Source organism: Gossypium hirsutum, chromosome A11 (genome assembly GCF_007990345.1).
Source record: "Gossypium hirsutum isolate 1008001.06 chromosome A11, Gossypium_hirsutum_v2.1, whole genome shotgun sequence".
In the NCBI taxonomy this organism is placed as follows: domain Eukaryota; kingdom Viridiplantae; phylum Streptophyta; class Magnoliopsida; order Malvales; family Malvaceae; genus Gossypium; species Gossypium hirsutum.
This window is the reverse complement of record NC_053434.1, coordinates 55,075,432-55,102,071: the sequence shown is the minus strand read 5'-3', so window position 1 is coordinate 55,102,071 and position 26,640 is coordinate 55,075,432. Positions and strand designations below refer to the sequence as shown.

Genomic DNA, 26,640 nt, shown 5'->3' with positions numbered 1-26,640 from the left:
AGCATCGCCTATCTACTATGTGTTTTATGGGACAAAGATCGGCGCACCATTTCCACATCTAAATCCTTGGCTCACAGCATTCTCAACCCAACAAAAAATTCAAGCTTAAAAAAAAAAGCCTTGGTGCAATGTTAATGTTATTGTTATCATGTTCATTTTATCTTTCATAGGACTTCTAATAATATTTGTTGGTGGATATTACATGGTTTTTCAATAAAAAGAAATAGTATAAGATATGTCAAAATATTTTTTTTACCAAAACTTAGCTTGACGAATTTGAGCAAACATGAACATTTTAATTTTTAAAACACTGAATTTTAATTAAGAAAATAGGAGTGATCACAGATTTTCTTTGGTCAGAAGTGATTGGACATCTATAAAATCACTTTTTTAGAAGAAAAATTTTAAAAATTCTTTTAAAAAGATAATTATTTGTCTACGTTTTGAAAACCAAATAGATATATGAATTCGAAAGCCGGTTACATGTGAAGAAGGTATTAGCACCCTCACAATGCCTAGAAATTTGTACCTTGTTTAATACATGTTAGGACCATGACTGTCCAACAATGTTTGTCCAATGACCCAGTCGGTCATGGACTTGGTCAATCACAATATAAGACAGCTTAGGTATTTGTATGTGTTGGCCTTTTTTACATAGACATTACTTCTAAAACAAATGGGCCTCATGTGTAATAGCCCGTTTTTAGGGTTAGTTGGAACTGTGGTTTCGGGACCATAATCCAAAGTCAAAATATTTATTTTATTATTTTATTTAGGTTTACAATATGATAGAATGTTTGTGTAAAAATTTCATAAAGAAATTTTACCGTTTGGGTGGTTAATTGGTAAAAAGGACTAAATTGCGTAATGTGTAAAAGTAGAGTTTTATTAGTTAAAAGTGTTTAAATGTTATAGAATATAAAATATGAGGTCCTTATATAGAAATTAATCTATTATTGAGTTAGTGGAATGTGATGGCTTGATATAATGGAAATTTTAAATGTTATTAAAGGTTAAAATGGTAAATGATTAATAAATGTTATAATAATTAAACAAAGCCAAATTGTCATCTTATTTTTCATTCATCACCATCTAAAATAGAAATGAAAAACCATGGAAGAAGCTTGCTAGGGCTCGGCACACATTTGGCTTAATTAAGGTACGGTTTGAGCTTGGTTTTTAATGATTTCTATGTTTTTGAGCTCGTTGCAGCTTAATCTAGCTTGCCCGTACCTTCATTTTCGAAACTGATATAGATTTTGAATGATGTCATTGTTGAATGCTAGGTTTTTTAGATGTTTTATGATAGATTATTAATGTTTGAAGCTAGATTAACAAGTTTTATTAAGTGATTTTTGACAAAAATGTCAAAAATAGACTAAATTGAGAAAAGTGAAAAATTCATGGTTAGATGTGTGAATAAATGAAAATATGGGCTGCTATAAAGTTGTGTTAAATTCGGCTAGGCTTGGGTTTGGCCAAAATTGAATGAATTTCATTTTAAAAGCTTAGGGACTAAATTGTAAAAGTGTGAAACTTTATGGGAAAAAGCATAATTTTTCCAAAATGTGTATATAGTGTCAAATTGAATAGAAAGGAAAGTTAATATGCTGAATTTGATATTATATATATAGATCAAGATAAGCAATTACCGGAACTAGATCGGGGAAAATGAAAAGTGGACGAATAGCCGATAATTTTATTTGAGCGACACCAGTTAAGTTCATATAATTAGAATCGAACTTTTCTATATTTGTAATTGTTGAATTGAATGTATATAATTGAAATACTTGAAATATAAATGTCTTAATGATATATTGTATTCGTTACCGAGCCCCATTTAAACTATATGAATTCATTGGATACGAGTGACATATTACTGGGATTATCGTATTGGTCGAGCTCCTGCATTTGTTGCAGACTTACCACAGATCTTACGAGCTTACCAATTCAGCTTATAAAAGTTTACTGTTTCAGCTCATTAGAGCTTACCGATTCAGCTCGATAGAGCTTACTGTTCAGCTGAATAGAGCTTACTGTTTTTAGCTCAAAAGAGCTTACTGTTTATCAGCTCAGAAGGAGTTTACCGACCATGACTCAAAAGAGCATGTATGATGATGAATTGACAGATTAATGACATTGTTCACTCGACTATCCTTTGAAGTTCTAATAGGTTCAACGGGCCTAAATACTGTTATACGGATAAGTTAAGGGTTATAAGTGATATTAATGTTATATGTATGATATGTGAATTTTGGAATAATACAGAATATTGTATTAATGGATGAATTACTGTTGAATTGAATGAATTATTGTTGATATGTTTGAATTACTGTTAATACAAATGAATTACTTTTGATACGGATAAATTATTGTTATTACTGATGAATTACGGGTTATACGGATGAACTACTAGTTATATGAATGAATTATAGTTTATACGAATAGAAATGAATTGCCACAATGTTATGTGAATTACATGGTATTGATGATTTTATAAGCTTATGTATTTGGCAAATTTGGTTGGATTGTATTGAAATGGTAATATAGGTTATAATGACGTATGAAAAAATGTTATATATGTGAATCGAGATATAGGTGGTTTAACCACATATATGCCCATTAGTGTGCAAGATACATATTATTCGATGTTATTTCCATAGTTGAACTGAGAATATAATGGTATGAGAATTGAAATGATGATATGAATCAGTTCAGGTATACATGGCACGCTCGACAAGTAAGTGATATTTAATAATTTCATATGATATGTAAGTGAAAACCGATGAATACATACAGAAATTGCCAGGTTGTTATTATTTTACGTGTTGGCTTTGATGGGACTGATTTATATATGCTCATGTTTCTCTAATTTTGAATTAATTGTTAAATTGTATATAGTACATATTAGTCATACGAGCTTACTAAGCTTATTAGCTTACTCTATTTATTTTTTGAATTTTACAGTGATTTGAAAGCTCGCTCGGGTTGAAAGTTATCGAAGATTTCATCACACTATCCAGGAGTTGATTTGGTATTTTTGAACTCTTTGAAATTGGTAATATGACATGTATAGGCTAGTTGATGTTTTGAGATGTATGAGTTATGTAAGCTATTGAAGCTTATATGCATTGATGTGTTTAAGACATGTGATTTGGCTTAACTTGGTTAAATATTGGGTTATGTTTATGTGTACTAGATATGGCATGTTTTGGTAAGTAGTTGATGGAATGAGGATATGTAAATGGTATGGATATGTGAAGGAAATATGAATCGAAATTGTTGGAATAATAGTTAGTACTTGGATGTTTAAGGTTGAATTATTGAATAGGTTATATGTGTATTTTGGCTAATGAATCATATTGGTTTGGTATATGTTTGAATGCACAAATGGAATTGATTTTTTGAGTATATAAATGTTTGGTTTTGTAATGGCATATAATGTGTATTTGAAATGGCTATTTTGATTGCCAAATTAAATGAATGTATGGTGTTATATGTGAGCTTAGGTGATTAAAGTTGGGTGCGGAAAAGTGGCTTAAAACAAGCCTATTTCTCGTCAACATGATTGAGCATACGGGCGTGTGAGTCAATCGTGTGTCTGCTGAAGCTTAGTTAAAATAAGTCAGTGAGTTACACGGCTTAGACACACGGGCGTGTCTATTGGCTGTGTGTGACACACGGGCTGACACACGGACGTGCAGTTGATCGTGTGACCCAAATCAGTATGTACGCCCTGTTTCCACACGGCCTATGACACGGGCATGTCTGGTGGCCGTGCGAGGCACGTGGCTTGGGCACACGGGCACGTGACCTCTGTATTAAAGAAAAATTTTTAAGTTTCCCAAAGTTTTCAAATGTTATCAATTTAGTCCTGAATGCATGTTTTAAGTTTTTTTTTTTGCTCGACTCAAGCATGATATAAGTTTAAATGAATGAATTTGATTGAAATGAGTTGATTTATTGATAAATGAATGTTCTAAATTGTGCTATAATCCGATAATGCCTCTTAACCTATTCCGACGACGGTTACGGGTTAGGGTGTTACATCGTGAAATACATCATTTCTACTCCCGAAAATGAAATTATCAAGAGGAGCAGTGCATGAAAAGTTTGAAGTAGAATTTGACTTGGATTAAAGAGAGAATATCTTTAAGACGTTATCAATGAGTATTTTCGAGGAAGGATTTTCTGATTGAATTAGGACTCTATTGATTGATTATGAAGCACAGGAAATCAAGTTTATCTGGATTGCTTGACATTTATCATTACTGCCTAGGATGCCTATAAATAAGCAATACTTTGTACATTTGAGGTACTTGTTTGTTTATTGTGTAGAGAGTTGCGAATTACTATTCTGACTAATTGTTCTCTTTGTTTTCAAATTCAATCTTAGACATTAATTGTGAGTTAAACATTTGTAAGTGATATTTGGGTGAGTGGTTTGAATTAGATAGAACTAGCTATTGGGGTTGCAAATACATCCTGTAGAAAGGTAGTTTGGGCTTATACCAATAGGTGATTGGATTAATTAAAGAATAAGAGACGTTCACTAAGCAAGGCTCGGCATAGTAGGATTTTTGTTTTTGTTTTACTATTTGTTCAATTTTATAACTGAACTCGCTATCAAACAGTCAAATGATATTCACAACAAACTAATGTGGTTTTTCAATACATGTTTTTAAATTTTAAATATTATCAGTTCAAATCTAATAGTGAAATATGATTCTATAAAAAATTTTAAGTATGCATGAATTTTGTTAATTGAGTGAATTCGATTTTGACACTTAAAAATTTAATTTATAATTTATAATTTTAATTTTTTAAATTCACTCGAAGTTTTGAAACTCAATTTTTTTATTTACTTTTTTTCATATGAGTGTAACATCACAATTCCTAGTCTTTGTTATTTAATACAATACCTAGAACTACCTATAGCCCCTCCCCAACTATTAAATAAGAGGATAATGCGCTTTAGCACACTTGAATCGTCCTCTTGCACTAGCAACAATATTGATGCCAATTGTTGACACTTAAAAAATTTAATTTATTATTTTTTAATTTTTAATTTTTAAAAATCTAATTATAGATTTTGATCATATCTGCTCTTTTTAACACAATGCTTAGAACTATCCATAGCCCCCCTCTGAACCATAAATAGGAAGAATTCAGCGCATTAGAACCTACGTCTTCTTGTATTGACAAAAATGCTCATGCCAATTGAACTAAAACTCCATCGACATTTTCTAAATTCACTCAAAGTTAAAAAAAATGTATTTTTTATTTTTTTTAAATTCACTCAAATTTGAAAAATGCATATTAACATTAGGCTCTGCTTGTTTACCAGGAAAACATTTTTCGAAAAATGTTTTCTTGGTTTTACAGTGTTTGGTAGCTTGAAAATATTTTACATTTGAAAAATATTTTTCATGACACGGGTAAAATCAACGTTGTTTTAGGGAAAATGTCTTACAGATTTTTTTTCGTAAGACATTTTCCATCTCCTTCTTCATCCGGGTAAAATCCTTCTCCTTTCCTTCCGTTCTTCATCATTTTTCTCTCTTTCTCTTTTTCTGCAAATCACATTCCTCTTTTTCTCTCTTTCTCTGGCAAAGGCAAATCTCATTCATCTCTTTCTCTCTTTCTCAGGCAACTCTCATTCCTCTTCGCAAGGTCTTGGCTTAAGGTATGGCATCTTCTTGTTTTTTTTTTTCTGGGTTTGAGTAAATTCATCGATTCAGGGTTTTTTTTAATGTTCTTCTTGTTCTCATAGTTTTTTACGAAAATGTACACTTTTTTTGAATTTTTTTTTATGAATCTCGAATCATGAGGCTGAATCTCAATTACTTAAATATGTAGGTCTTGCTCTTTTTTCCCTGAATCTATCGAATGAAATCCCAGACAGGCAAAGCTAATCAAATGTTTTGAATGTTTCAAGCAATAAGTTGTCTGATGTCTAGGTCACGCCTAATAGATGCTCATTTTATAAGCAATGCGAACTTGCATATTAAACAAATCATCGAAATCTGACATTATCATTCAGTAGAAACTTTGATTTGTTATATGGTTATAAAAATTGAGCAGGGTAGAAGTGAACCATATGGTCAACACTTAGCAAATGAGCTTTGGTTTAAGTTTGTTTTTATACTTCTATTGAGCTAAATTTATTTGAAACTACTTGAATTCAAAGAGTATATACACCCATGTCTCACTTTTTAGTATTCAAAACTCTCCTCTAGTCATATAGGAAACATAAGCATCATTGCTTTCCATATCATCTATATTCGATATCGATGCTTAGAAGGAAAAAAAAAAAGAAACGAAGAGTTGAGAAAGATGAGTGATTTAGGTTATATTGTAGAATTTGGTGTAGGGAATTGATGAAGTTGGTTCAACACTATTGGGCAGGTTGCTTGGTTTTAGTTGATGGATTTGTCCAAACATCAAAAGAGCTACCATAATGTAATATTAGATGAAAGATGAAAGCATCAGCTTCTTTTTCTTTTTCAAGCTAATTAATGTGGTTTTCGGCTTTGAGACTATATAGCTCCCTCCATTCAAGCAGGGATTTTTGTGTAAATAAACTACTCTGCTTCGTCTATCTTGATTTGTTCATTTTTTTTTTTTCTTGATTTGTTTCAACTTTTTTCAACCATTGAAAATACGTAAGATGCCAAAAAATATGAAATCTTATCAGGTAAATTCTCGAAAATCTGAGCCATCTAATGAAGCAATGGATGCCTTCCTCACCCTGTCTCATTTTTACAGAACTTGTAGAAGTTACTGATAGAATTTTATGAAGTATATCAAGGATTACTATTGTTTTCTATGAGAGACAAAACATAAAAAATGCTTGAAAATTATACATTCCTGAAGACACATTACCTCAAACTGTTCTTGGATAACTTTAGCCAGCTGTAATTCATGTTTCAATACTTGAACACCATACAAAAAATGCAATTAAAATCATAAATGTGAAACTTCTGAAGTCAACTCCACCCATTTTTTTTCTTCTTTCTTAGAGTTTCTCAAGGTGAGAAACAGAGATAAGAACAAAGAGTGATAAAGAGAGAAAAAGACAGAGAAGTGAAGCTTGTGCTTTGAGAGCCAAAATAATATGTGATGGTTGGTGTTTATATAGTGAGAAGATTTCGAAGCAATGAGGACTATTAAGACATAATGCAAAAATTTTAAAAAGAAAATGCTTTGATAATCATTTTCATTCATACTTCATATAAAATTTTAAGGTAGCAAATCCTTTATAAAAACATATAATACTTAAAATAAGGTTATAAGACATTATTATAATCTAATTTACATGTCTCATGCATGTGAATCATTCAATTTCTTGATGACCAATACATAACATCTATTCTATATATTCCAATACCTGACACCTATCATCCTAGCTATTATAGGTAAATAGACCAGCAATGAAAAGCAATGTATCGTCCTAGATTTTGCTTTTCCGAAGACTGAACTTTCATCAGATGAAAAATCAGATTTCGGTCATGTGCATGTCTTTTTCATCAACAGTCTACCGCATTTCAGTCCTAGATTTCTTCTCCCTCTTTGATACCTCCTGACAACTAGCTGCTGACTCTGCAACACGTAATTTTACAGTCTCTATTTCCTGTCATAGTGCTGCAGTTTCCACCTCAAGCCTGCAGATAGTAGCATTAGCGCGTTCCACCTGCCTGCTAGCTTTGGACAAAGCAATATTCATCTCGACGAGCTTTTTCCTAGTGTTTTCTTCCAAACTCAACTTCTCTTTCTTAAGCCATTCAACTTCTTTTTTCTCTTGCCTCAAAGTCTTAAGTTCAACTTTGTCTTTACTCAAAGCCATTCAACCCTTTGGTTATGTTGAAAGGGTTAGATAATAATAATCTCCTTAACTATTTTTATTATAAAAAAGTTATAATAATTTTATATTGAAAATGTTATTTTTTAAATTTATTATTAGTAAATAAAACAGTATATTAGTTTACATATTTGAAAAAAAAGAAAAAAGAAAAAGGATCAACGAAACATGTTTAGTTAGCAACGTTGAAAAAAATTCCTTCTCCTTTTCTTCATTTAGGAATAGAAAATGAAATTGCAAATGCCTGAATTTTGTAGTCAAATGCTTTTTTTTAATATTGAATTATTGAAAGAATTAATTGAATTAAAAATTGATTTTAAAATATATTTTTCCTGCCATGTGTTGCATTGTAGTAATTGTATATGTTGATTAAATTTTATACCTTTTATGCTCAAATTCATGAACTTAGCATATTTTTCTCTTTTTTTAAATATATATGACAATTTCTAGCATACGAATTTTGCAGCTATTATGATTAGGCAATGATCACAAACAGAAACTAACAGTTGATATGTGTAACTCACATATATGTGAGTCTATTAATTTCAATGGTTAACTCAGCCAATAATCACAAATATGTGTAGGATGCAAAATTTGTTCTATTGGATACTACAATTTGTGATGAATATGTCTTGAATTATGCCTTTTTTTTGTTATTATTTAAGTTGGGGTTGGTTAGTTAACTCTATTCCTTTTAGTCATGGTAACTTTAATCATTGCTTGAGAAACCTTCATATATATATATGTATGTACTTTAGTCATGGTAACTTTAGTAATATTTATGTGGCATTATTTTGTGTAGATGGATCGTAATCAAGATCAAAATGCAATTGTCAGAGTCGTGGCTTCAGTTTTAGCTTTTGGGGCTCTCTGGATTAAAAAATTAAAAATTGGGAAGGAAATTGCTTCTCACCCTCGTGTGAATCGACATTATGAAAGAAAAAATTATATTAATAGTATTTTATACAGTGGTGACCAACATTGTATTGATGTGATAAGGATGAGACCAATAGCCTTTTTTAATTTGTGTGATATTCTTAGTAGGAATAATTTGTTACAGTCAACTAAATCGGTGAATATTAGGGAGCAAGTAGTTATATTTTTTACATATAATTGGTCATAATGTAAGGTTTCGAGTGATTGGATCTAGATATTATAAATCAATTGAGACAATTCATTGTTACTTTAGGGTTGTATTGAGAGCTATTTTGAAATTGTATAAGCTAGTTATTAGATTAACTGATGAGTTAACTCCTAGTGAAATCAGAAACAATCCAAGGTTTTATCCTTGTTTTAAAGATTTTATTAGAGCATTAGATGGAACTCATGTTCGTGCATCCGTTCCACTTAGCATTCAAGGAAGATTTCGTAGCCGTAAAGAGGGGACAACACAAAATGTATTGGCTACCATTACATTTGATTTGAAATTTTCCTATGTTCTAGCTGGTTAGGAAGGTAGTGCACATGATTCTCGTATTTTAAGTGATGCACTTTCACACCCAAGAGGATTAAGAGTTTCGGAAGGTAAGAATTATAAAACATTAAATACCAAATAGTTCTAGTAAGCTCATAATTTATTAGTAATAATTATGTTTTGTCAAATTGTAGGTAAATATTATCTTGCTGATGCTGAATATGACATCCGAAATGGATATATTACCCCATATCATGTTGTCCGATACCATTTAAAAGAGTTTAGTGCTCAGGGGCCTGAAAATGCAAATGAACTCTTTAATCTTCGTCATTCATCATTGTGAATCACTATTAAACGTGTTTTTGGGATTTTGAAGAAATGGTTTCGTGTATTAGATGCTGAACCATTTTGGAATTTTCAAACTCAAGTAGATATAGTTTTGTCTTGTTGTATCATTCACAATCATATAATGGGAGTTGATCCTAGTGATTTACTTAATCAAGGATTATACGAGGAGCATGAGTCTGATTTGATAATACCAACTCTTACGGAGCGAGAAGAAAGAGAAGAAGTAAGAGAATGGTCTGCTAAGAGAGACGAAATTGCACAAACTATGTGGACTGATTATATGGCTAGAAATATTAGGTAATTTTAGGGCTTAAGGTTCTTGTTTCTATGTTTTGTATGTTTTAGTATTAAAATCGTTTTTTTTTTGTTAATGTTGGTTGGACAATGATATTGAAAATTTAATTTGTTGGATTTTGAAATTATTATGTCTTGAATTTGTTACATATTGAATTTATTATGTTTTAAGCTTGTTGGATATTGAAATGATTGACAATGACAATTATTAATGTAGAATGGGTAAGGGCAACAAAGAAGGGACCTCCAAGCAATTCAGGTGGACAAAACCGATGGAACATCTTTTTCTTGAAATTCTAGCAGAGGAGGCCCAGAAAGGAAATAAGCCTTCTAACTCTTTCAAAGCAGTTTCTATTAATCGAGTTGTCGAAGCTATTTCAGAAAGATTTCAAGTCCAATGCGATGTGAAGCATGTGGAAAATCATTTGAGGACTGTAAAAAACCAGTGGCAGATTATATGCACAATTCGAGGTGAAAGTGGTTTTGGATGGGATGATAATAGGAAAATGATCGCATGTGATAGAGCGACATATGATGCAGCAGTGATAGTAATATATGTATGTATATGTTAAGTATATTTCAATTGTTTTTTACTTGTTATTCTAATTGTGTATAATATCCAACAAGCACACAAGAAGTATGAACTATTTTTGAATAAAAGCATTGATCATTATGAAATGGCTTTGGTTGTTGGCAAAAATATGGCAACAGGAAGTTTTGCCAGAACATTTGCTGACATAGATTTGGATGATGATAACCAAGATTCAGTGCCTATAGACTACGAAAATGAAGAGATTGAAGAGGTAAGAACAAAAGTATCTTCATCTGGCACATCCAAACGTAAAATAAAAAATGCTCAAGAAAGTGTCGTTGATGAACAAATTAAATTTGTGGGTGAACAATTTGGCAAAATTGCTAATGCTTTGGAACAATTTACTGCGGATAAGACACCACATCTTTACGAAGAAGTGATGTCGATGGAGGTAGAAGGATTTGATGATGAGTTTCTGTGTTCTATATTTGATTATCTAGGGAGTCATGAATACGAGGTCAAAGCTTTTTTAGTTAAAAGTAAGAAGCATAGAAAAATTTGGCTTCAAAAATTTTCTCAAGCTTGAAGATATTGATACTTTTAATGTGGTGTAATATTAGTTATGCACTTGGACGATGTTGTTGTTATTATGTGGTGTTCTACTAATTATGTATTTGGATAATATTATTAATTTCTAGTATTAATTGTGGTTTGGAAGCTAATTTATAATTATTCAATCCTTGTTTTTTATTTTTTTTATAACACAATTACAAATAATTTATTTGACTTTGGTTGTTTTCAATTTATGACGGTTAATATTTTAGCTTAATAATGGAGTATTATTATATATTTAATTTTATTTATTTATTTATAAATAAATTATTGCAATATATGTAAAAAAATTAAAATATAAATTTATTAATATATGTAAAAACAGATTTTTTGAAAAATACTTTCAAGAAATCTGCTAAATAACAGAAAATATTTTACACTGATTCATCTAAATACCAAAAAAGTAAATCATTTTTCGAAAAATATTTTACTTGTAAACAAACTGAGCCTAAAGATACTAAATGAGATTATATCCAGTAATTTTAACAGGGAACTCGTTTAGTTGAGTAATGCTAAAATATTGGCTCAAACTTTTATAAAACATATTTAATACATAAAAAAATCATGGAGTACATATTTAAATAACAGTTCCAAATAAAAGCGAGTCATCACAATTTGGGGCATTTAAACTACCACATTCTTGTATATGCTAGTTAACATCTAAAAAATAATAAGGCTAAATTTGAAGAATATGAAAAAAAAATTAATTAGGATTTTAGATGGTTTTAAATTTTATTTAAAAAAATAAGTTATTTTTAAAGAAAGAATGTGAAAGCGCGTCTAACTGAGCGCGTTTTTCTTTTTAAGTTGTAATATTTGACTTTTTTAATGTAATTAATTTTTTTAATTGAATGGTTAAATATTGGTGGTTTTGCCATTGAGTCCTAGCTTTGATTCCTCTCCAACTCACATTTATATTTTTTATTTCATGTTGTTTTAAGCTTCCTTTTCTTTTTCTTTTTTTAATGAATGTTTTTAATATATTAGTTTTTTAGTTAAATAGTTAAATAATAATGATTTCATCCTTATGACCTAAGTACAATTCCCTTTTTTCTAGACACATTTTTAATTTTTATTTAATATTGTTTCAAGTTTTTTATTTTTAATTAATAAATATTTTTTTTAATTTTAATTTATCTTTTTAATTAATAAATCTTTTATTCATAAAATCAAATTATTATTACAAATATGATTATTTTTAGTAAATATAAATTTTATATGTATAATATTTATTTTTCAATCCATATCATGAGTGTAGTAAATATTTTTGTATGTGTATTTAAAATATTTCACATATAAACATAATGATATTTCAAATAATTAATTGAAATATTTCACATATAAATATATTTGAAATATAATACTCACAGTGTAGATGAAAAAACAATTATTTCATTTTATAATATTAGAAATCACCATACCCACAATATACATGGAGAAAATAAATATTTGACCTATAAATATTATATATAAAGAAAAATATATAAAAAAATAGTTGATGTTTATATTATATATAGAGTTGTTATTATTTTCAAATATTTTTAACATAATGATATATGTAAAATATATATTTATTATTTGATTTTATAATTAAAAGAGTTATTAATTAAAAAGATGAATTACAATAAAAAAATTAAAAACAATATATTTAGTAATTAAAAATTAAAAAAATTGAAACAGTATGAAATAAAAATTACAAATATATTTAGAAAAAGGAAATTAATCCCGGATCTTAATGATGAAATCATTATTATTTAACTATTTAACTAAGGAAGCTAATATGTTAAAAACATTCATTAAAAAAAAGAAGAAGAAGAAGATACTTAAAACATGAAATAGAAAATATAAATATGAATGAGAGATGAATTAAATCTGAAACCTAAGGACAAAACTACTAACATTTAATTATCTAACTAAAATAATTAATTATATTAAAAAAATAAAAAAGAGAACAAGAAATGTACTTTCTTGCATAATTGCACTGCACCAAGTAATAATATATATATTTATTTATACACCAACAGAATCGGATCACTAAGGCATTATATTCCCCAATCTCAAACAATTGGATAGAAACATTAAAAGAAAAAATGATGGGACTAGAAACGAAAATTGATGACTCCTTTTAATCAACTGTGACAATTCCCTCCAAAATTCAGAATCTCCTTCCACTATCTCTTTCACCCAATTGTCCAAATCTTGCAATTACTATTTGTTGTTTGCTAATCTTGCAATAAATTCCTTCGCTTCAAACTCTACGATACAACTAGCGATAATGGATTGTATGAAATAAAGAGGTGATATTATGTTGTATTCTTTTTCAATTATTTAATGATATTTTAATAATTTAATATAATAGTACATGAAATATAAATTTTAAAGACTTTTTGAGTAATTGATATAAATTATTTGCAAAATTAATAGTATATAAAATATTAAAAAACTTAAATATAATAATTTATATTTAAATAATTTAATATAATAAAAAAATAATATTTAAATATTTTAAAATAATGATATATAAAATATAAATTAATCTAATTTTTATATACTTTTAATATTTAATATAAATAAAAATATTTTGATAATTTTCACTTCCAAACGTAAATATAAAAAGTACTTAAATCTTAACTTTTGCAATTGGGTGGAAAAACACTTTTCCGCCACAATTTTGACCCCAAAAGCTAGTTGTTTCATTGTTTCTACTGTGACAAAACACTCTTAGCTTCCCAAGCGCAATTAAGAACAGGGCCTTGTTAGAGCAGTAAGGGTTTTTTCATATGAATTTGTTGATTTTATGTTTGATTCTCAAATATTATTTCTTAATTATTTTATTTGAAGATTATATAAATGTATAAAAAGATAAAAATACACTTATAATAATATTAATTACCCCTTAAGGTAAGGATATTTTAATACTTTCACAGTTGAAATGATGTCGAGTTAGACTCATGACACCAACTCAGAGACTTAATAATAGTATACATATACAATTGATGGAGGTACGTAAAAATAAAAATATAGTAAAGCTTTGGTTGGATAATTAATTTAGGATTTTATTGATGTGTATATTTTAATTACGGAAGGAGATCCAAATTAGTAAAGGGGTTTACAAATATATAGTATATATTTGAAAAAAACCTTCATTATTAACTTACAAACTGCAGGAACGTAAATTTCTTTTTTTCATAATTTCATTGCAGTATAAAAATAGGTTTTAATTATTGTGGATGACAACTTGGCAACTTTATTTTAGTTTTGACTTTTTTCATAATTTCATTTTCTGTATAAAATTAGGTTATTGTGGATTAGAACTTGCCAATTTAAATCCAATTATAGGTTGACATTCTTTAGATAATAACTATTTTTCTTTACAGTTATTCATACATCATATTATTTTTTTATAATATTTATAACATCTTTAAAAAATAATTTATATTTTGGAAACTCTGATATTTAAATATTGTATCACATCATTAAAGTTTATTTTAGAGAATATTTTAATTCCTAGAGATTTGAAAACCTGAAATTTTAATTTCTCCACATTTGAAACTAAATCAAGCTAAACAATAATTTGGAGGAAAAAATTATAAGAAACCAGTTTTGGTTTTACACCTAAATTGTTTTCAATTTTTTTCGTTTTTTTCCATAATTCTAATCTGCCACCATTTCTGATTTAATACCACAATCACCGTTAAGCCATGTCGGACGATAAAATAGTTAAAGAAACAAGAATGAAATTTTTATATGGTCTAGGACCTTGTACCAAACTTTATCCCAAGGCTTTGTGTCGTCAAAAATTCAGTCCCCCCCGCAATGACATTCTTTCCCTTAATTTGTAAGGCTTGAATCGAATGATATAGTCCACACTGCTTTCATTTTCAACTTTTACCTTCTGGCTGATGATTAATTCCAAAACCTAAGGAGACGTAAAAAACTAAGAACACCTTAGGTTTCCTTTGCTAGTTAGCTGGTAGCGATTGAAACACATTCCTCTTTCATAACTTTCAGCCCGGTTACAAAACTGTAGGAAAATGGATATCAAATCTGTGACTTCCCAAAATTTCATACATTTCTTCCAAAAAAAAAAAATAGAGGCAAAGAAATGATGGCCTCCATTGGAGACCTCTACAAAATTTCTGAAAACCATCGCTTCTGGTAGTCATTCCTTTCCAAGCAGTGTATAATTCGACTAAATCTGTACAGGCAGATAGATAGACCAAGCTAATCATACTTCTCGTAATTTAAAAAATCCTCGCAAACATCGACCGCACTTCTATCACAGATGGAGGTGGCTCCAAATCTTTTTCCTGGAGTGCATTCCCTAGCAACTTCTGCATCTGTGCCGCAAAGATTTCGTCCAAAACCTGCAGTTTAGCAATGCTTTCAATAACATGTAAACTACCAAGGCTAACGAACAATGGGTTAATACTATATATAGAAATGACAAAAGTTCAAGTGTTTGTCCGAGGGATCCAAATTTATATCAGGATGTTCACTGGTCGAGGAGAGACTTACCGAAATCGCAATCCTTAAGCCCTTATACCAGGACATGTTCTCTCTTCGGTTTTCCATAAAGTGTAGAACATCCTGTAAGAAATAGAAAACAAATGTTATATACGTTTTCATGATTTTAAATTAAGGATATGAAGATATTTGCCAGTTCTACCTGTCCCATCCGGTCCCAAAAATTTCGACAGACGGTTATGAACACATGTGGCTCAAAAACAGAATGGAGGTTCTCTATCATATTTATCAAAAGATCTTTCAAAGGCTGCATTCTACTTCTTACATCCGACTCTACAACGGTTTCCTTTGAGTCTTGGATTATCTTCTTCAATTTTGTAGCAGTCTGAACTTTTGTCTGTAAAAAATAAAGAAATAGAAAGCATAAGAATATCTTTAACAAAACAGTGGATATAATATGTAAATACTTGTGCATTCACATATTCCAGGATGCTAACAATGCATCTAATATTAAACTAGGAATGTGTAATCTTAAAATTATTTAAAAAAAGAAAGAAGAAAAGAAAAGCTGGAAATTAGAGACTCAGAACAAAAGCAAGGAGATAATACACTGTGTACTAGATTGATAATACACTGTGTACTAGATTCTACTGCATAATAAACAAAACGAGTCCAGAATCACAGACGTTGGAAATCTCAAAAGCATGATATGAAACCAATAATAGATTCCACAGCGTACTAGAGGATACTCACATTCTCTGCAAGTTTCTCCACTATCGCTTGAATATGGTTTCTGAAGTCAGCCCTCAGCATTACCGTAATTTCACTGAGAGGCTCTCCTGGAATTGCATTTCCACCAGGTGGAGTGCAAGGACACCATGACTTCAGCTTGGTTTCTATCTTGGGATGCAGTACAAAAAGTATCCTTTTCATGGAATTCAAAAGAACTCCCAACTGAAAAAATAATTATTTTTCTTTAGTTGTTAGGGGTTAAAAACCGGACAAATCAGAAAAAATGCGTGAAGAAAACTTTACCTCATCCGGAACAACATAGATGACAGCAGTTCCTTTGGTGAATTTATGAACATATTTGCCAATTATCTTCGGAGCAAGGCCATCCTTTAGTGGAGCTAGAACATCAGCATACTGTCTCTCTAAAGCTTTAATAATGGCTTTCTCGACATCTGCTACAGCCTTTTCATAGCAACAAGTAGCAACGAGACATAAACAGGTTTGGTTAGCATAAAGCAGATTAAACACATGTTTTTAGTTGCTATGTGATGGATGCTATTTATAATGCTAAATATTAATTTTAATTGATATATAACTATAAGTAATAACTTTTTTTTGGACCAAATTTATTGTTACCGAATTTATGGTTTAATATGATGTATAGTTCAATAAAACCAACTTCAAATACCTACAATTTGATTTTATTTATGTTTAATTTGGATTAAAACAACTGCACTATTTCAAAAACAACTAAACTCATCTTCTCGCTAAACACTTGTGTAATTCAAAAAATCTAATTAAATGTTACTATAATTTTATTTATTATTAATTAATTGATATTACGTTTTTTATATGCTAAAACTAATTTAATATAATGAAGAATAAAAGATATTCCCAACACATCAAAAGTTTCTCCAAATTTGTGCTTTTGTATATTATATATTAATCACAATTCTTTAGGTAACTATTAATTAACTAGCAAAAATGATAGATTGCCATAAATAAGTTGTAAATCTAATACCATAATAATAGTAAGATGTCATATTAAGCAAGAACCTAACATAAGGCTCAAAATCATAAGTACAAAATTCCCCTGAAAACTGATACTGTCATGAAACTAGGTAACATGTTATTTTGTAGTTTTAGGTCCATTATATGAAATATTGTTGGGTTCATTTTTTTTAATTCTATGTCATTCCTGTACTACATAATTCTAAAAATCTCTACCAATAGTCAAATATATCATAACAAAGCAAAAGGTCAGAACAACGTACATTTTCCAAGATGATGGTGAATTCTGGCCAGCGAGAAATGATAATTTCATATTCATTCAATGTCTCTGTTAGCTGATCATACATATCATCTATGAAAGGAGTTGTTGATTGTGATGTTTTAATATCAGAACATTTAACCTGCAACCAATTTCAAGAAAATTGCCTTTGAGTGGGGAAAATAGAAAACCTTGGCTTACAATCAATTTTAATTAGTCATGCACACTTGGCAATTCCCTGGCCTAGGCAGTCCGCATACACACACTTATACATACATATATATATATTCAGAATGCTAATGAATGATGAACTGTTTAGATCAAACCACAAAGAAAGAAAGTTCAACCCATCAGGGTAAAATGTGAGGATCCCAAATTGTATTCCAAGCAATACCGACAGTGATTTTCTTAAGCAAATAAAAGCAAACAATGCACAAGTGTCCAAGAATTACTTGGTCTGAACCATTAAAAACTCAAGTAAAGAATGCACAACTGTATTTGACCTTTCCTAGATAGGGTCAATGCAAGTCTGCAACATGAAATTTGTACCTTATCTAGCTTGCATGAATCAAGTAAAGAATGGCGCTTCTCTTCAATCCAACATGTTATATAAGAGTGAAATAGTTCTTTTGCCTCGACTCCCCCTTTAACAGGTCTGAAAAATGTTATAAGATCAGAGAAGAACGGAAAACAACAGAAAATATTTTGAAACAATAGAAATTATAGACTAGAACAATATCTTTTTTTTTGGGGGTCACCGAATAGAACAAGTTCATAATATATAACTAAGATCTTTACTTAATATTTGAGGAAGACAGATCTCTTTGAAAGTCTGCTGTTGCAATAACAAGTTCTATTACAGGACGAGAGGGGCCAGGAGGGGGGCATGAAACAAGAAATGCTCGCAATCTACTGCAAAGATCTGCACTGTATATGGGTGCAGAAAGATTTGGAAGGTCTATAAAACTGCAAAAAGTAGAAGATGGAGCAGCAACAAATATTAGTACAGAAGAATTGAAGCAGTCAAAAAGCAAAACCAGAAAAATACAAGTACAGGGGACAAACCTAAATACCAAGTAATTCTAAGAATATTTAAGAGCTACCAGTCATCTACCTTTAACCCTTTTCTATTTGAACCTTCCTCCTCCAATAGATTTGCATTCTCTTCGTTCTTTTATTTTTCAAACTAATGTTACTAAACTTTTAATGCAAATTAGCTAAACAGGAAAATCTAGATTCTATGTTGCTACAACTTCTCAAAGTGGACATGACATGGGTACGGAGTCATCACCTTCCAAAGGACAAATGAGAATAAAACTTAAAACACCCTCACTAGACACATATCCACGTCCAGCATTAGCTGCATAGCCTCAGGTGCAAAGAAATTTCAACATATTGGAGCATATGCAGTCTTAATTGATCAACAAGTGGAAGGGAAAAGAAAGAACAATTGTTTCAGAACCACAATAAATCATTTTGCATCCTGTAATCTCCTGAAATAAGAGAAAATCACCTAGGAAGAATATTCTGCTTGTGGATCTCTATATCGGTGAAAATCTCATTCTTGATACTTGAAATTAAAATTTTCATCTTCTGATAAGACATTGAAAGAGTCATTGGATCCATCAATGCACTGCCATTATTGCTCAAAATGAACTCGTCTGTTTCAGCCTGGTGCCTTCTTGATCTCTTTTTTGCAGCAGCCTGCAAGGTTATAGCAAGTTTATAGAGAAAACAAACAAGAAAGGAATATATAAAACCATGACTATGAAGAAATAAGTCACTTGTACCTGAAAATATCCACAGAACTTCAGTTGTATCTCGGGAGTTAATATATCATGTAATAGGCTATAGAGCTTGATGGCAGGGACCAAGGCAGGAGCTGGTGATCCGGTGGCAGCCTTAAAAACACTCATCATCCCTGATGGCAATGATTCATCTAATGACTTGTAATTTTCAAAGATCACATTTAAAATCTGCTGGACCTGATCCTCAACTTCCCCAAGGATGCGGTTCTGATTGATGTAACAGAATTACTTTCATAAGAAGAAAAAAAGAGTTTGTATATAGTAAGACATTTTCTGAAACATGTATGCATGCAAATGTGTATATGTATGCCTTTGTATAATTTTAACTACTAAATACCATGAGATTGAAGGATAAAAATTAAAATGAAAGAAAGATGCATCAAAATGGCAATAGCAAAGTGGCACATCTATGACCTGAATAAAAAATAAGATGGAAATTCAAGAAACATTTTAGTCATTAGTGTACATTAAATAGTGAATCAGACGATCCAAACTAACAAGAACTATAAAGGTGCTTCAAAGGGACGAATTAAACCTAGATACATGTTTAACAATTCCATTTCTGAGTAGATACAATCTGACTAGCATAATGACTATGAAGCTAATGGCCAGCCCTTTCTTAGTAAAACAGACATCCGAAACATTGAAAAGAAAAAAAAGATCAATTCAAATTATAAAATAATTTTGCTCAAATAGTGCTAATACCTCTTGGTGACTTAATTTGTGCTTGGTATTGGACTTCACAGGAGATAGTAAATCATGTATTAATGTAAGGCAGTCCGCAGTTGGTGTAGCCACATCCATGATATAAGAAAGGTATCTGTAGATGAAAAGAAAATCAAATAAATAAAACAATTTAAACTTGTAATGAAAACATGAACTACCATTCTAGCATATACCCATACCTTAACTTTGTATATGCATCTGATACACCATAGTATGATGCAAATTCATTCACCAACCACTTCCAAGGGCCATGTAGCAACAAATTTCTTTCCTGAAAGTGCTGAACTTTCATTGCGACTTCCATCAAAAGATCATATGCTACAGTTTCTGCAACAGAACCACACTGGCAAAACAAATGTTAAGTCTTACTGTCACTTCTAGTATAGTTGTTATTTTTTTTTTTTTTTTGGTCAAGCTCTAATTCAAATAGTAAAACAGTAGCTAGTGGTAAAGGAAAATTATTATTTTTTAAAACAAAACCCTTGAGTGGAGTCATTTGAAAATTTACCGGATGATTACATTTTGCATGTACCTTGAGATTATTCTCCTCTTGACTGGTTGAATAGTGTATATACAGTTGAATCCGGCCAACAAGTTCATGATCCGGCTCATGATATATTGGCCACCATCGAAGCTTGTCACCCTGCATAACCAATGTTTTAAGCTTTCAGCATAACCATCTGTCCTTCTCCTAGGCCATAAAGACTAGGTATTACTCAAATATCCTTACAGGGTCATCGGCAATAGAAACCACTTGTGCTAGGACATGACCACAATACTGCCCCTTGGAGTCATGAACTTTGACAATCAAATCGTCACCAAGGCCATCAGGTAAGCTGTGAAGTAAAATATCAGGAAAGAAAGTTTCCAGAGGTTATGGAGCAGGAGGAAAAAAAAAAAAGATAACAAGCAAGCAAAAGTATGGAGGAAGGACAACATATATAAGGGGTCAGAGGAGCTACATACAACACATGAGTTTCACTGGATCCTGGTTGCATTTTGGTCACATCATCCTCAGAAGAACTTTTCAATTTCAGCAAGCAACAATATGTTTCTAAGAATTACAACCACCACCTGATGTTAGATAGTGCACAAGGCAAGTACAAATTCAATTCATCAAGAGATTATACACAAGGTAATAGCATCCTATTCTCTGAGACAAATCAGCATCATAATCAACAACAACCACCACCTAAGCCTTTTTGCATTATTTCTGGTAGGTGGGGAAATAGATCCTATTACACAAGGAGTGCTCCCTATTTAGGATCACATCCTTGCAACAAACATGGATGAACGTTACTTGAACTAAGATGTTCTTATTTAACCCAAAAAAAAAAAAAATTGCTCTATGGCCATATTATTCTTAACCTGCTAGACTACAAAATACAAACATAGATATGTACTAGTTCAAGAAAGTACTCTCTCCTTGTTCAAATTCCTTCAAATATTGAGTGGTCTTGCTTACTTGGTAGAATAAAGGCTTTATTGAAAAAATTGTGACTCAATAGTATGAAGCTAACACCTATCCCTAGCACCCACCTATTAGGAAGAAAGAAGAGTGACTATAACTTTAATTACCATAGCTAGATATTTACAATAATTAAGAACATCTCCTATTTAGCATCCTATCAAATAATAAATGGAGGAAAAAGGAAGTCATCTAAATGTTCAGAGGTTACAATTGTTAGAAGTGTACTATTTTGCTCCTTGTAACTCACATGTCTCATAAAAGTTCCGTAGGATGCTGCAGGTGTAATTGATAGCTGCTGTTGATACCTAAGCAGCATTTCCCCTGGTCAAGTCATTCCTTAGAAATTAACTATTACTACTTGATAGTGCCAAAAATTCATATAATTGGTTCCAAGTACCTCCAAACAATTGATAAGATCTTTAAAAGAGATGGATTGACATTATGGAAATCCGGGATTCTTATTCGAAGATTCTTGGGATTTAATAGACTACATGTAGCTAATTGATTCTTGTTATAGCTTATTTTTTTGTGTATATAAGGCTGGATAATAAGGCTGCAAAATTCAGAATACTAAGAAAATTTCTTCATCTCATTTCCTCTTAGAAATCTTCAAAATTCTCTTAGAATTTCTACGGTCCTGTATTCATTGATCACAACAGTACTTACTGAATTTATGGAATGGCTCTAACAACATACCACACTAAATTTAGTTATACATTCTCTATGAAGCTTTAAGGAGTTATTAGGTGGTAAGGAAAGAAGCAGCACATATGAGGAGAAAACATGACCTAGCAAAGGGTGTTGAAACCAATGAACCAGGACAAAGCCACAAAGGATAGGTTCAAGAATAATAATAGTCTAACGACCAATTTTCTGACCATATTTTATTATTTGAATCATAACATCAGACAACTAGATTATCATAAAACTAAAAGGGGTATAAATACCTGGAATTTCTTCATATGATGTTGAATTGCTGCGCAAAGTAGTCACTCCAGTTTTCAAGAGCTTGGATACCTCCTTTATATACTGGCTGCTAGCCTGCAGATAAGCTAGGCTTTGCTTTGAAAGAGAACCATTTACAGGCGTATTGGGAGCCAATCGAACTTTCCGAAGAGCTTCCCATCCAGAATGCAACATCGAGTTTACTTTGCAGAAACGTTGATGAACGGATTCCATCTTCACTATAGATAGATTGCAGCCAGGAGGAGGATCTAAACCCATTTTGACTTTACGCACTGTCCAAAACAGAAAGAAGATATATTTGTAGGCTTAAACACAAAATATTATTACAATTTGGTGAACTTTTTTCCCGGAAACAGGACAGTACCTTGAACTTTCATTTTGCCAATGAACCTCTTTGATTTAGGAGCAGCTGCTTCACTAACTAACTCAGAAGATTGTTTTGCCAATAGCTCTTCTTCTGGCTGCAATAGTACCTGCTGTAGACTAGAAAATTAAATGCGGTAGTCAGAGATAGGTAACTCAAAACATAAAGGGAAGAACTAACAAGCCCGGAATATATTAACAATAAGAAAGCATCATGTAAATGGACTGCATATCCAAATATAAACAAGAAAGCTTGAATCTTACATGCACGGATGCACAAAGGCAGGCAGGCATGAACAATGCAATCATTGCAAGCAAAAGCCAGGAACACTGGGTGTTTATTCTAAGTGAGCTGGTTAAAATGCAATGAATCTCATTGCAAGTATTTAGTATGTTCTAAAATGGTTCTTTATTAAGTGAAATTAAGAATTCAACGCAGGCCATAGCATCAACTACTATATATTTCATAACCAACCGTAACTTATAATCTGTTCGTTAGGGTGGACCAGAAATATTTTCAAAGAACCAAATCGCCTCAATGATTCTTTGATAAAAATGAGAAATAACTAACCCTAATGCAAAGTTTTCCGGTGATGGTAACTATCATGGAAGGCAAGGAACTAACCAAAGCAACAGTATCACATGGTCAATATGTCTAAAGTTCGACATCCATCCATGCTTATTTCTGACCCCATATTGCCAAATATGGGTAATATTTCATCCATGCTTATTTCTGACCCCATATTGCCAAATATGGGTAATATTTCATACTTCTATCAGCATATCAAGTTATAGGGATTTCAATATTAGAGAGGCTTCATTCAACCAATCTTAAGTTGGATTTCAGAGTTAAACTAGTATTTTGATCACATATTGACCATAAACTGGCAGGGCATTAACCGCAAAAACATGATACAAAACAAACAAAAAGGGAATACATTGACTCACCCAAATGCTTTCCGCAACTCTGCACATTCTTGATTCAAGAAGTAGGGAGCCTCTTCTGTGCAACCTTTGGCCCATGAATTTAAGCATAAACGTACACAAGCATCATAAGACAGCACTGCACACCATGGACCAAGCCCACTGAAACATTTTAATCAATGCAGTCAGTTGTCTAAACTTATGAAGGCAAAATGCTAAACCAAAGAAACCCATGCCTAGCTTAGCTATTAACTAACCTTGCATGAAATATAGGGCGACGTGTGGGCATATTATTAGTGGATTCGTTGGTTCCTCCATGTTCCACAGTCCTGTAATACATAATTGTTCAATTGAAGTGCACTGCAGACATTTTTCTCGGAAAACATCAAGGGAACTATGCATAGAGATGCAGAAACACAAACCTCACTGATTGGTCGAGAATCTCATCCCCGCTGTTATCTTGAATAATGGTATCATAGTGAAAAGGCTTCACCTTTTGCATTCCTCCAGTATGAAAAACCTACATGGATGTAGATAGCTGAGTACTACACAGAGTATAATGTTTTAGACTAACAATAAATTTAAGTTGACCATCAAAGCGGTCTTCACATTTCAATCTTATAATTTCATATTACAATCAAGTTAAAGAATACCCCCAAATGAAGCCATTTCAACATCTCCAGTCCCATTCCCATAACCGGTCAAACCATTAGAAAGTTAAAAAGGAAACATTTTAGGATGTGAAACCCTGGTAGCTCACCAATTGACAATGGAGATATCACCCAATGTACTTTGCACATAAAAAAAGGTACCATCTTAAATTTGTATAAGCATGACCAAAAAGTGTTGCCAAGTGCCCAGGTTTCTACTTTAATGCTTAAGGGGGCACAATCAAAGCAACTTAATAAAATAATAACAAATTACCAAAGGAAATAACATTAAAGGAGAAAGTGCTTGAGTAAAAGCAAAATTCTTAGCGAGGTAAGTAAAGGTTTTGTATCCAGAAGTTCACTTAAAGATGCAAAACTATTTAGATACTATTTCAATGCCTACCCTAGAAGTAACTGTAGAAGAATAACTATCTGAATTATATGCTTCCCCAGGAGGTGCACCACCATTGTTGCTTCTATACTGCATATACGAAACTTCAGTGCTACAGGCAGAATCTGAAAATTGCTTATCTACAGTGTCCGCCTTCCCACCACAGACCTGAGCTGGTCTCTGAGCACCATTTCCTAGTTTCAGCTGAGGTCCATAATGACCATGAGCCTCTGATTTCTGCATCGAAGCAGCTGCAACATTATGCACCTTATCATCTTGTGGAGATGAAATGAACGAGTACTGCCCGTCATGGGCATGCTCTTCAGAATCAGATGAGATGTCCATGTCTGATTCTGAACCATCATCATTGCCACTAACAGGTATTATATTCTGGGATAAATGTCCATTACGAAATTTTGCAGAAGGAGGTAATCCAGCATTTCTTAAACTGGTAATAGGGTCAAGTGCTTGTTTTACTGCCATGGTCACACCGAAAAAATCTCTGTTCTTGGCAGCACCTCCCTAATACAAGTTTAAAACAATAAGATCAGACTCGACCAACACCTCAGACTACACTATATACGTAAAAACTACTTCAAACATTACCTTCACGAATCAATGAAATATCTATATATTTAAATAAACAAATGTTTGCAGCAAATACCTATACAAATGCATAAATGTATGAAATTATAGGGATAAACAACTGAAATGACTCACCGCACGAACCCATCTGAACGCATCCTTGTCAAGGCCTTGGGTGAACATTGTAAAGTTCTTCCACTTGACCTAAAATCCAACCCCTAAGAGAGAGTTTAACACCCAAATTAACACAAGCAAAAGAGCAACACTAGCAAACTAAATAATTAATAAAAGAAACTGGGGAATTCTGATCATGTTTCTTTCCTTGTCTGTCTTTCTAATCAAGCAGTGTGAAAAAAAAATAAAGTCCAAAACTTTACCAAAAAAAGTCAAAATATAGCAAAACCAAATCATTAATATGATCGATTGTTTTCTAGATGAATGGAAAAGAAAATCTATATGAAAAAGATGGAAAAGTACAAGTTTCCAGCACCGACATTCTTTTATTTTATTATTTTCCTTAAAAGGATTCCGAGAAACCAAACAGAGAAAATAAAGATGATGAGAATTCAATTCAACTTCACATGCCAAGCACTGATCAGAGTAGTAACAAAGAAACCAATTACTGAAATCTCATTAGCTTCAATGATCAAACCAGCAAAAGGATATCACTAAAACTCAATAAAATCCCTCCGCCGCCCAAAGGGGAAGAAAAAAACCTTGACTTTTGATCAAGTTTAGTAATGAAGAGAAAGTAGAGATGGAAAAACTACTCACACAAAGTGATTGTGAAAAGAGAGTGAGAATTGGAGTGACAGTGAGAGTAAAACACAAAATGGGTCTAGTTCAACAGTTCAAGCAAAATTCTTCTTAGCTTTATAAAAAATCATTTATTATATTTTTCCTTTTATGTCATCAATTAATAAGAAGAATAAATGGTTGAAGATGGAAGCGAAATTTAGGAGAGAATAAACGAACATTAAGACGGAAACATAGAACTAACGGAGAGTCGTAAAGTTAACGGGAAGCTGACGTGGCAAGTGAACGCGCGCCTCTTTATAACGGCTGGATATATTTTAATAGTTTCTTTTTCGAGCTTGGTTTGGTTGCACACAGAGGCCAAGATGGGTTACTTTAGGGCAGAGGGGACCCACGCGCATCTCAAATGGTGCTTTCAGTCCAAACTGCGGGTGTGCTGTAAATCCCCCCTGCCCAGCTATTATTTATTC

The 26,640-nt window shown here is 31.7% G+C and overlaps 1 protein-coding gene and 2 long non-coding RNA genes across 5 annotated transcripts; 2 read left to right on the top strand and 1 right to left on the bottom strand.

Annotated features, from left to right (window-relative positions):
* Positions 1–1,086: 1,086 nt before the first annotated feature.
* LOC107905637 (uncharacterized) lies at positions 1,087–3,375 on the top strand. Its single transcript, XR_001686570.2, has 2 exons — positions 1,087–1,159; positions 2,968–3,375. It is a non-coding gene; the product is annotated as an uncharacterized lncRNA (long non-coding RNA).
* A 1,970-nt stretch (positions 3,376–5,345) lies between these two features.
* On the top strand, positions 5,346–10,648 carry LOC107898663 (uncharacterized). Of its 2 annotated transcripts, XR_005905206.1 has the most exons (3): positions 5,346–5,517; positions 5,650–5,686; positions 10,135–10,648. It is a non-coding gene; the product is annotated as an uncharacterized lncRNA (long non-coding RNA). The 2 variants fall into 2 exon arrangements; XR_005905205.1 differs by lacking the exon at positions 10,135–10,648 and adding an exon at positions 8,664–9,773 and having other exon boundaries at positions 5,356–5,686.
* A 4,387-nt stretch (positions 10,649–15,035) lies between these two features.
* Positions 15,036–26,334, bottom strand: LOC107898672 (uncharacterized). Of its 2 annotated transcripts, none has more exons than XM_041081984.1 (23): positions 26,189–26,334; positions 25,550–25,632; positions 24,842–25,351; positions 24,211–24,308; positions 24,046–24,117; positions 23,813–23,950; positions 22,866–22,984; positions 22,483–22,773; positions 21,031–21,118; positions 20,795–20,900; positions 20,597–20,707; positions 20,244–20,407; positions 20,044–20,158; positions 19,321–19,545; positions 19,044–19,234; positions 18,329–18,496; positions 18,080–18,185; positions 17,535–17,672; positions 16,564–16,722; positions 16,282–16,482; positions 15,731–15,925; positions 15,580–15,651; positions 15,036–15,428 (listed from the first exon to the last, which is right to left on the bottom strand). In XM_041081984.1, exons 2-23 carry the CDS (start codon positions 25,595–25,597, stop codon positions 15,306–15,308), a joined length of 3,438 nt encoding a protein of 1,145 aa, XP_040937918.1. In that variant the 5' UTR covers positions 25,598–25,632; positions 26,189–26,334; the 3' UTR covers positions 15,036–15,305. The 2 variants fall into 2 exon arrangements, with proteins under 2 accessions (XP_040937918.1, XP_040937919.1); XM_041081985.1 differs by having other exon boundaries at positions 26,131–26,194.
* Positions 26,335–26,640: the final 306 nt, after the last annotated feature.